The sequence below is a fragment of the Strix uralensis genome, chromosome 2, assembly GCF_047716275.1.
Source record: "Strix uralensis isolate ZFMK-TIS-50842 chromosome 2, bStrUra1, whole genome shotgun sequence".
NCBI lineage: Eukaryota > Metazoa > Chordata > Aves > Strigiformes > Strigidae > Strix > Strix uralensis.
The window spans coordinates 103,635,642-103,646,810 of record NC_133973.1 but is presented as its reverse complement, the minus strand read 5'-3'; the positions used below and the strand labels follow the sequence as shown (position 1 = coordinate 103,646,810).

Here is an 11,169-nt window from a genome sequence, read left to right as displayed (position 1 = left end):
ACCAACTTAATACTTACATGGCATTGTCCCAGGCTTAGCACTCAACACAGACATGATTTTCTTGTTATTAGAGCAAGTTTACAAGCCCTCAGCAAGGAGACAACAGAGGGAAAGAGGCAGTCAGCAGAGACAGAAATAGCTTCTGTTTTTGGAGAAAAAGGTAGTCAGATCTCTGCAGCCAATTTGTGTCGTGGTAGGTCATGTACCTGGTCAGGCCAGAGCTGGTAAGAGGTTGTCTAATAGTAAACAGCTAAATGCAGAGGCAACTTTCTTTTGATCAGTTATTTGTTGCTGCCATTTCCCCAATGCCCCCCCACTTCTGCTCCTCACAGATGGCCAGTATTGTGAGATTGTCCATGAAACATGTTAGGAAGAACCATGCACGGCCATAGCCAGGCTCTATTTAAGGAAACCCAGAAGGAGCACAGTTTCTTCCAGAAAAAATACTTCCTATATTGGGAGTAATTGAGAGGAATTTGTACCTTCCATGAATTGAAGGCCATAAACAAAATAATCATAGACTGATACAACAACGTGTGGGCTGCTACTCCAATACTTGATTAGACAGCACTGTCTTTTCACTATCTACATAGGATTGGTAGATAACCAACCTACATTTACCAGATTAGGTTCCTGCTAAGCTGTTGATTTGAATCTGTTCACAGAAGTGAACAGCAAGTGCCAGAGCCTGAAGCAGCAACAGAAGATGTAGGAAAAGTACAGTGGGGAGAAGACAAGAAGTTTTTAGCAACAAATTGTTAAATAAGCTCAAGAAATCCTGTGGATCTACATCTTTCAGCACAATGTGTTACAGTCGAGGTGGCATATCAGAGGCTAAAAGGATAAAACCTTGCAGATCTGAGTATTGCAATAACTATTTTTAGATGTCTGGCATCCCGAGACAGTCCTGGAAATACCATGTATTTCCTTCTCCCGCCTTACTGCATACCTAAAATTACTCCAGGAACCTCTCAAAACCCGAACCTCCTCTTCAGCGTTAACAGCCTGTTCTCAAATACTTTGTCTAGACTTCAAATATGTTTAAGTAGTAAAGTCTGGGTGGTGAACAGACAGCATATTTAGTCCACGATAAATTAACTGGAGTGAAGGCTAATCTTCAAGGCCAATACCTTTTGCCTCTCTTCAACAGCCCAAGGAGAGTAAGGCGGGAAGCGAGTTGACTGATGCTTTCTGCATAGGAAACGAGATCTCCCAAAAGGTGCTTCTGACCATCTGTGGGTTCAGATATCCTCTCCCAGTGTCTCTGTTCTCAGCTGGTATGAAATAAACCCATGCTCTCAACTCCAGAATTCCAAATCAGTGCCTACAGAGGGCTGGGTTATTCCTCATACGAGTCTAATCCAGCCATTAAGGACATGCGAAACACCAATGACCTCTCTCTGCTGCCTGAAAGAAAAAAGATTAACATTTTCCTATGCTCTTACTACAAAACCATGAAACACCTGAAAATAAACAAGACTGCAGCCTTTTGAGACTATCAAAGTATTCTGGATGCAAGACTTCCCTCTAGTGGAAAATCCACGAACTGACAACTTTTCCTTAGCACCTGCAGTTCAGACGTGAAAAACAAATGCGAAAGTACATATAATGTTGCTGTTAAAACAGTAAGTGGCGAATGTATTCCCACATGAAAACATGATTATGCTTGAATCTTATGTGTCACACTTAAAGCTTAACCTCTTCCTAGCTGAGGGATTCATTATTTAGGAAACCTGGAAATGCCAGAGCTGAAGAGATGTGAAAAACTGCCCCTTCCACCATAATTGCTAATTCTGGACTAAACTTTGGTTATCCATATGAATATCAGGTACAGGATTTTACATTAGGGCCTGAGCTTTTAGAACAAGCTTATTCCCTTTGATGAGAAGTTTGCTGGCCTTGGGGAATGCCTGCCTGCCCGCTTGTGAGAACGGGAGAAGGAAAGAGAGGGTACTCACAGGAGATGGCAGCAGTGCTGCAGGACCCTACATGAGACTGGATGCTGGCTCAGTGATTCTTGTGATGTTGATGTTGTTAACACAATATTTGGTTTGTGCAGGGATAAGCAATAGTGATTTATAAAAGAAACTCACAATAAACCAGCTGGAAACAAAAGGTTTTCAAAGATCCACAAAACAAAGGCAGGTAAGTATAATTCATAGAAATTAAAATTAATGCATCAATAGTTTCACATTCAATGTAAGGCATTCTGAAGGTTTTGCTAAGATTGGTAATGAGCAAATGAAGCCTAACCAACATATATACACACACACCATAGCAGAATACTGAATGTAATCATATAGGTGCTATATGAGGACAGAGCCGCAGAACAACTATTGTAGATGACAGCAAATGCACCTAACCCAAGTTCACGTCAGAATGGTGCCCATGCCTCTCTGTTGCTACACAGTGAAGTTAGTGATATACTTAAGAAGCACTGCTGCTACTACTTTTTCAGCTCCTCATAAAACCTTTTCACAGGCCTCAAGGAAGGGCACAGCCTGCAGCAGATCTGGACTGAGATGCCCAGCCATAAGGGCAGGTTCCTGCCACCAAAAGAGGTGCAGCATTTTTGATACCCAGCTAGTCACTGTGGATAAATCCCGAGCAACAAGGGCTCATGGTTCAACCTGCTGGTAGTGAACCCAAGGAAGAGGCACGTACGCAACCCTGCAACATGCTTGCATTGCAAAGGAAGATGAGCTGGCCTGTCTTACATTGTTCCTTCTGCTGCTGCGTTCCCTCTGCTAGTTCTGGCAATTGTCTGATGAATTCATTTCATTAACCACCAGAAATTAGACCAGTCAAAAAATAAAGTGAAATGTTTCTGTCAGTTCAGCAAGCTGACTTAGCTCTTCACTAAACAATGCCCTGTACTATCTAATACTGCCAGGCATGTTGAGATAAGCAAGGTCCTGCATTCTGCAGGCAGCCTTTTGCTAGACAGTTGCTGCATCTGCATGTTTCCTTCTGCCTGGACAGCAAACCCCACCTTAAGGTACCTGCAGGTCATTAGGGCACATATCACACCATGCTCACCTGGAAAAAAGATTAAATTTGAAGCAGGTTGTGAGAGCGCATTGCAAGATTGTGAAACATTTGAATATGGTATTGATAAAAACCAACTGATAAAAAATTGTAGTGATATATTGATAAAATATGTTTCTTGTTAATCTATTAAATATAGAAATGCTAAACAGTAAATGTAAAACAGTATCATCTTCTTGATTAGTCAAAGGTTTCTTTTTGTTAAAAAAACAGGGTAAAAATACTCAAGCACATTACAAGACCTGGAATTTGTATTGGTCTTCAGCAATTCTAGACTTCACGTTTGAATTAGGAACAAGTCTCCAAGACTTAGCTATCGCTCCAGTTGTAGATGATGTCAGCTTCACTTCCTACACTGGCCAGTTCTTAGCAGAAGCACTGCTACAATCAAACAAGACTTTACTAGTCCTTCCCACAAAAACCGTCTCCAACTGAAATACGCCATTAATCCATTGACACAGGTCTGCTTGTGGGTGGCCACAGCAGCATCTTAAAGCAACTTACTCTGGGGCTGATGAAACTGCTGCCTTGCTCTTTTATGTGTTGAGGCCAGGCCAGAGTTACAGAAGGAAGGTGATCTGTAGCATAAATAGATCAGTGGAATAGGTGGTGCTGAAAACCGGAAATACCCTACAGTCTTGGCCTAGGATATTTTCAGCTAGGTTCATTTGAGAGAAAATAGCCAGTCTCAGATTTGAGACCCAAGATCAGGTATAAAGTACGACTGTGCTGGGGCAAAGGAGAGGTGAGCATCTTCAACCTCAGAGTCACCCCCACAAGCTGCCTCGATCAGGCTTGTCCACAAATTCTTGATGCAGCCAAGCAGTTATTCTGATGCCAATGGACTGATAAAAGAGAAGCTACCTCCTGGGATGTCACATTTGCTAGAGGAGGAAAGAAGTTAAGGGATGGGAGAGTGGAACAAGAATGACTATGTCTGTCAAAGTGGATTAAATTATTTTGAGATGACAAATTCCATAGAGGAAAAACAAGAAAGCAATGAAGAAAACAAGAATCAAAAAGACAGTATGAAAGAGAGTAGAGCTAGGCCAGCTGATTATCTTTTAAAGGTTAAACATTGAAATGTGAAGCAATCATTCTATGACATGCAAACCCTACTAGCATTTATGTATTATAGCACATTTCCTCTGTGACAACTTAACAGGCCTGTTAAGTTTGATGCCTTTTCTAATTCACATTACTAAAAAGACACCAAATCTTTCCAGAATAGTTTAAAGAAAAACACCTTTCCTTAACATCTGTTCTTCTCCATTATATTTATCCTTCCCATACTACCCTGCTCACTCTTTGCAACAGTGTACAGGATTGCCAAGCATCTATTATCCCAAACAGTTCACACCAGTGATGACAGCCCTGAAGAAAACTCAGCAGTTTATGTCTCCAGTGGTTCCGAGAGAAAAGCAAACCACACACTGGGTGATAGAAGACTCGATTTTTGTATTTTCAGAATTCTTGTCAGTCTAGAAATCAAAACTGTTTATCTACTTTCTCAAGGAATAAACTGCTGAAAAGATACCCCAGGTATTTTTGCACAAGTCTGATTTAAAGTGTCAAGCTAAACAGATACCAGAGGACTGGATTAGCACTCTTATAGATAAGCACCTCAGCCTTCTTTTGAAGGCCTGAATTAGATCTCTAGTAGTGCAAGTGTCATCAGTACAAAAGACAGAAGACCACTGTTCCACTTCATGTCCTCACTTTATGTGGGCTGATAAAGTGCTTCTAAATGTACTGCTGAGCCCGAACAATCCCATTACTGTCAACTACCTCTCCCTGCTTGAGACATCTTTGAGCAAGTTGTTCCACAGCAAATGGCACATGGTGAATACGTTAAGACAAGACCACATTGCCATATTTCTCAGGGTAGTATGTTACTACATAGAGATACATGCCTCAATGTGCTAAGTGCTAATTTATTTTTCTTGACTACTTACAGAGTTCCCATTAAACCAGTGAATGTTGCAACTAAATGGAAAAAATGTCATGAATGTGATGGGCTGAAGTTTGGTGTCCATAAACACGCAAAAATTCCAAACCCAAGGCAAGTGTGTACAAAATAATTTATTACAGCATAACATATGTTGGCAATATTTTACAGAGAGTTTTCCATTAAACAATTTTGAATCTAAACAGATGACACACAAAGGAGAGTTTTAATTAGAACAGTTTATTTGTCTTAATAAAATCCCCTCTTCATGAACCTCTATTTGCCTTTGAGGGGCTAGTTAATATTACTGAAATTATTTACATTGCAGTGAAATAAAAACAAACCAAGATTGAATGATTCCATTACAGTTTCCAGAAAACCAATTTTCTGTACAAGCCACAGTATAGTTATGTTTTGATAGCAGTTCTTATAGAATGTAAAGCTGTCATATGTAGCCATTTTGTCCAGCAATACTATGCTTTAAATAGATATAATGAATTCAGACTTCCATTTTGATGTGTTGTATATTTAATAGTTAATGCACCAGAATACAAAGTAAGAAAAAGGTTCGTTATGATTTGCAGTCAGCCTTTGTGCTCCCTTAAATAGTTTTTAAATGTAAAACATACTCCTCATACTATCTGCTTTGCAGTACCTAAAGCAATAGTATTTAGGCATGAGAAGTACTGGAGTATTGGCCATAAGTGGACAGCTAAGACTTTTAATGGAGGCAATACAGTAAACTTACCAGTGAGTTTTTATGATGTAGAGAAGAACTGTATTCCCCATTACTGTACCTTCTGCATTTGCCCAAAATTGGAGCAGCTTTTTCAACTTAAGCGTCAATAGGTGAACAGATGGGGAGAAACCAGAAGAGGAGGAAGGGGAAGATGGAACAAAGGACAAACAACAGTATCAAATTCATTATGTTTTCACAGGGAATTGCTTCAGGATACTCAAACTTACAAATGTTAAACTGACCATAAACTTAAGGAAACAATAGCTATGGAACACAAGGTAGATAGAATAGTTTTCAAAAAGCCATAGTTGGGTTTTTTTGGGTTTTTTTTTTTTTGTGTGTGTTTTTGTTTTGGTTTTTTTTATTTTTTACACAAACCTAATCTTCATATCCATCAACACTGGTTCCATATAAGACACACACCTGACAAAAACATGCAAACCCCCAATGCTTTCATTGTCACTGTGCTTCAAAAGAAACCAAACTGACCAAAGATAAAATAAAATAAAAAAAGAAACAAACCAAACCACCAAACCAAACCCAGGAAAAAAACCCTAAAGAACAGTAATAGATGAAGAGGGCAATTCAAGCAGCACTTCAGTCTTCATCTGCTAAAAACGCTCAAATGATAATTTATTAACAAGATATGATCACATTTATCTGTATATGTAACAATACTTATGTGAAAGAAGTCTTTAACATCCATATTTTTTGTGAGGGAGGGCTGAGATTTTTAAAAGGCTTAAAACTGTACAAGTATAAACATGAAAAACGCTGATTAAGGATAATGTTTACATAAATATTGGCAGTTTTTGTTGGGAGAAAAAAAGTAACTAATAGCATACTCCATTTCATTTAACTATCCAAATATTTTGTTTTATATCTGTTAAAGATATTAAAATACAACCTGGAAAAGTAACCCTGATCTGTATCCAGCCAGCATGTAATGAGAGTCAGAGTTTTGTATACATGTGTGCATGTAGGTATACACACACACGGGCTTGCACACACTACTTCAAATTTCATTAGACAGCAAATCATGGTTAATGGCTGTATGATTCACAGATGCAATGCTGCTATCGTCCTCGTTTGTGGCAGGCATAAAGGCAGACGTAAAAGGAAACAGTTTATGACATGCTGCTTGATATTCTTCACATTGAGTGTGGCAGCTTCCAAAACTGCCATCAAGCAGTGCCTCAAAAACCTTTGTTAATGTCTGAAGAAACAAAAGTAACAGTTAATAAGTGTGATTTATAATTGGTTTATTACTAAAAAGATGTACTGTTAAACAATACTAATCTGAGCAAACACAGGTTGTCTGTTGGTATTCAGATATCTTACAGTTACTTAGGGGAAAAAAAATCTGAAACCTTGTTCTTTCAAATAATATTAATTTATCATGATACATGAAGCATGTACATTATCCTGCAATTAAGTACACATTAAGATCCCAGATATTTTTTAGTCCCAGACTTTAAATACTGTATCTTTTACCTTCACATTTCTGTCTCTCATGTTTTTATCCAATCTAGTAGCAACAGCAATTGCTTTTTCTTGTCTTGATTTGTCCAGGAAATACATCATCTTTGCACCTATCACAAGAATGAACACAACATTTAGATAGTAGCATTCCTAAATGCAATACCACGAATACAGACATACAGAATCAGATAACTTATAAATCCATGTGAACTAGGACGTCTTACAAGTTTTCATAAACCATGTTTTCCCCCCTTATTTATAAAACTAATGAAACTGAAGATATTTTGAAACTTAATAGAAGTATAGAGTAACACAAAAGATCTGCTTCTACAACAGTGAAATGCCTCAACTTTACTGAAGAGCAGTCAGTCAAGAAATACACATAAAGAGTATGTTGATGACTAAGCCCTTCAACTCAGCAGACTAAATGAAGTCTATCCTACAAATGTAGAAGCAAGTAAAAGACATTTTCTCAGAGTTGCTCTGAATTCTTTTGAAAAGTACTGGAAATAAATGAACAATAAACAATTGTAGAACACAATCCAGAAGAAATTCAGACCAGTATATGCCCATATGGCAGAAAGGCCAAGCTGAGCTACTAACCTGGAGCTGCATGAAACAGCTTTAGGTACAAGGAAAGTATAATCCAAGTGTGGTGCTTTAACTGGACTAGACTACACCGGTGAGAAAACAGATGTTGCATCATGTAACTATGCAGTTCTTGGACCATAAACCGTTCATCAAAACTGCTCTGGGCATCTCTGCAAAAATACTGTGCTGTTCCTCATATCATAGATGCCTTAATTTAAAAATCTCATCTTAATGAACATGTGAGCATTTCATATGCTTTCCTTTTCCCAAATACAAAGTCCAGGTACAGCTCACTACATAATCTCCTATAAAGAACAAAAAGCTTAAGAAACAATTTTACTGAAAAAGTTGAAAAACCCACATTCTGAGTGTGTTGCCTGCTCTTGCTCAACTCATTTCTCTAATCATTAAATTTGTCATCGTTGTCAAAAAACTTAAACCTAACCTAGTTACATTTGTTTAAAGTCAGGGAGGCTACAATAGAGAAATTGAAAAGGGATTAAAATTTTGCTTATAAGTTTTTTTACTAGTAATCATTTTAAGCTAAGAAAACACTCATTTGTACTCTCAGACTTAGGGTTTAGGTTTTTTAGACCTTTACATTTTCAAACTTGAATTAAAGATGACAGCTTAAGAAGTTATAAATTGTGCAGCATGTCAATCGCTTCAAACCTGTTTCAGCGTAAACAGAAAACTGACAAGTGGGTGAAGACCTAAAGCTACTGACATGTCTATGGTTAGTTCACTCCATACTGCACTTTAAAATCCTAATCCCAGATTTTTTCCCACTGCCTGTAAATTGATACACTGTTAGATCACAGTAATCAATGGACCCTAACATCTATTGATTGACCCTAAGGAACTCCTACACATTTAAGTCCCTGTCCTGGTTTCAGCTGGGATAGAGTTAATTTTCTTCCTAGTAGCTGGTACAGTGCTGTTTTGGATTTAGTGTGAGAAGAATGTTGATAACAACAACTAAAACATCAGTGAGTTAAATAGATCTTATCCTAAATTAAGGATTTTTCAGTTTCCCATGCTCTGCCAGTAAGTAAGGATGTAAGAAACTGGGAGGGGGCACAGCCAGGACAGCTGACCCAAACTAGCCATAGGGATATTCTATACCATAAAAAGTCATGCTTAGTATATAAACTGGGGGGAGTTGGCCAGCGGGGCAGATCACTGCTCAGGCATTGGTCAGGGGCAGTGAGCAACTGCACTTGTCCTCTCTTGGGTTTTACTTCTATTATATTCCTTTTCATTACAAATACAATTACTATACTTTAATAACATAACTAAAATAACAATAATAAACTGTTCTTATCTCAACCCATGAGTTTTAAGTTTCTTTCCAATTCTTCTCACCATCGCACTGGAAGGGGTGAAGACTGAGTGAGTTGCTGTGGGGTACTTAGTTGCTGGCTGGGGTTAAACCACGACAGCCTATCACCTCCACTAAATATGAAGAGACTCACCTTCTCCAAAGGGGTCCCTGACATCTCTCTAACACAGGTGCCACCACTGTCAATGATCTAACTTGGGTTCTTCTCAAAGGCACTAGAGATGTAGACAGTGTGAAGCCAAACTTGGAAGTATGACAGTCTTAGCCTGTACAATTACTATGACAAAGTGACTGTACTGTTTTCCATAATAATGGAGGACCAGAAAGTAGAACCTGGAAAACATCCAGTTAGATGCCCAACAATGACAAGAGCGGAAGAACACATCTGTATCAGGAGCAACTGCCTGCTGAGATACCTGTAGTTGACTTCCCAAATCTCAAGCCTGCTCACAGTAAAGGGGAGCAAGTATTTCCCTCAAGATACTGTCCTGAAACAGGGATCTTTTAATGGCCTCTAAGTCTGGGGTTAAGATACCTAACCTTCCTTTTACAAGAAACAATCCTCTGAAGCTGACTTGCTCCAGTGATTCTGGACAGACCCTGGCTAACTTTTACAAACTAGGTGAAATTAGTACTAAGTACTTCAACTGCCTGATAAATCTACACTAACTTTTGCTTCCTAACTGCTGGAGAGGTGTTTTGTTTTCTCCTCTACTAGCTTCTCAGGTGACATCAATTTTTATTCCAAAACTTTCTGTACTCAGACATGAGAAATTTATATTCCAACTTCGTTTAACTTAACTCCAGCAGCTACTTGTAGCTCTTCTATACAAACAGTGTAAGAGTATCCTATTTCAACATGTTCATTGTTGACCATGAAGCAGAAAAGCAAAAAGTAGGATAACAAGTTTGTCATGGCATTTTTACTGATGCTGTTGCTATGTGACAAAGCTATGAGTAGGAACAGAAACATTCCAGCCGATAAGAAAACATGGAAAAGCACTGCTTCTGATATATAGGATTTTGTTTCATATTTCCTAATATTTTCAAAATTAGACGCTGCAACAGGAGGGATGACAGTGCTTCCGTACTTGAATATCGTGGTGGTTTGATCACACTTTTTGGAGGTAAGAAGCAGGTTCCTTATGCATCTAATAAAAAAGTGAAATCATAAAAGCAGGCAGAAAAAAACCCAATGTAAATATGAATTTCTGACTCACTGGAATTTATTATGAATCACTGACTGCAGATAAAGACTCTGGATTTAAATTGCTTAAATCATCTGCTTTTCAAGAGCATTAAAAAGTTAAACAAACCTGACAGTTGGTGCTGAATGGAGGTAGCATTGTGTTTGAGAAATTCTTCATTAAAACTTTCCAAGTTTTTATTAACAAAGATTTTCTGCATTTCTTGAGTTAGGACCTTGCTCACAATTTCTGGGAGGTTACTATGGTCAGATACTAGAAGGGGGAAGGCAAGAGGGAGAAAAGCAAAAAAGCCATTTAAACAACTATAGAAAACAGTGTGAACCATAAACATCACTACTAAACATGAACATCACATTTTAAAAATTTAGGTACAGAAACACATGCAAATTTCAGCTCAAAACAGGTCAACACAAGCATTACCAATGCACTTATAGATAAAACATTCATCAAGGGTGCTCTGTCATGTAAACTTTCTGGTGCAAGTTCACAATGTGTACTTTGCTTCAGTCAGAATCTTTCTCCCATTACCTGCTACTTATTTTCTTAAAACTTAAGAATTTCAAGGATCTTTAGAACACCTACTCCTCTGTGATATCTAGCCAAAATGAGTTATTGGGTCCACCCAGTCGATTACTGGAGGAAGTAGTACAATATAATACATAAACAGTACCCTGCAGAGCACAACCTGTGTTTTCTTGGGTATTACCATAGAAAACACCATTTACTTTTGTTTTTCTTCATATCAGTTTGTTTCAAGAGTATTTATACATTAAAAAAATATGTAGTTATGTCCTCTGTACAACATAGTTTC

General features: G+C 38.2%; 1 protein-coding gene across 7 annotated transcripts in view; it reads right to left on the bottom strand.

Moving 5' to 3' along the window:
* Nucleotides 1-5,110: 5,110 nt before the first annotated feature.
* Nucleotides 5,111-11,169, bottom strand: part of NAA16 (N-alpha-acetyltransferase 16, NatA auxiliary subunit) — a 74,920-nt gene continuing 68,861 nt past the window's right edge. For all 7 annotated transcript variants that reach the window (XM_074859568.1, XM_074859567.1, XM_074859569.1 and 4 more), the window contains 3 exons: nucleotides 10,467-10,610; nucleotides 7,230-7,327; nucleotides 5,111-6,951 (listed from right to left, as the gene is read on the bottom strand). In XM_074859568.1, coding sequence (XP_074715669.1) covers nucleotides 6,751-6,951; nucleotides 7,230-7,327; nucleotides 10,467-10,610 — 443 coding nt within the window. In that variant the 3' untranslated portion in view covers nucleotides 5,111-6,750. The remainder of the gene's footprint in view (nucleotides 6,952-7,229; nucleotides 7,328-10,466; nucleotides 10,611-11,169) is intronic.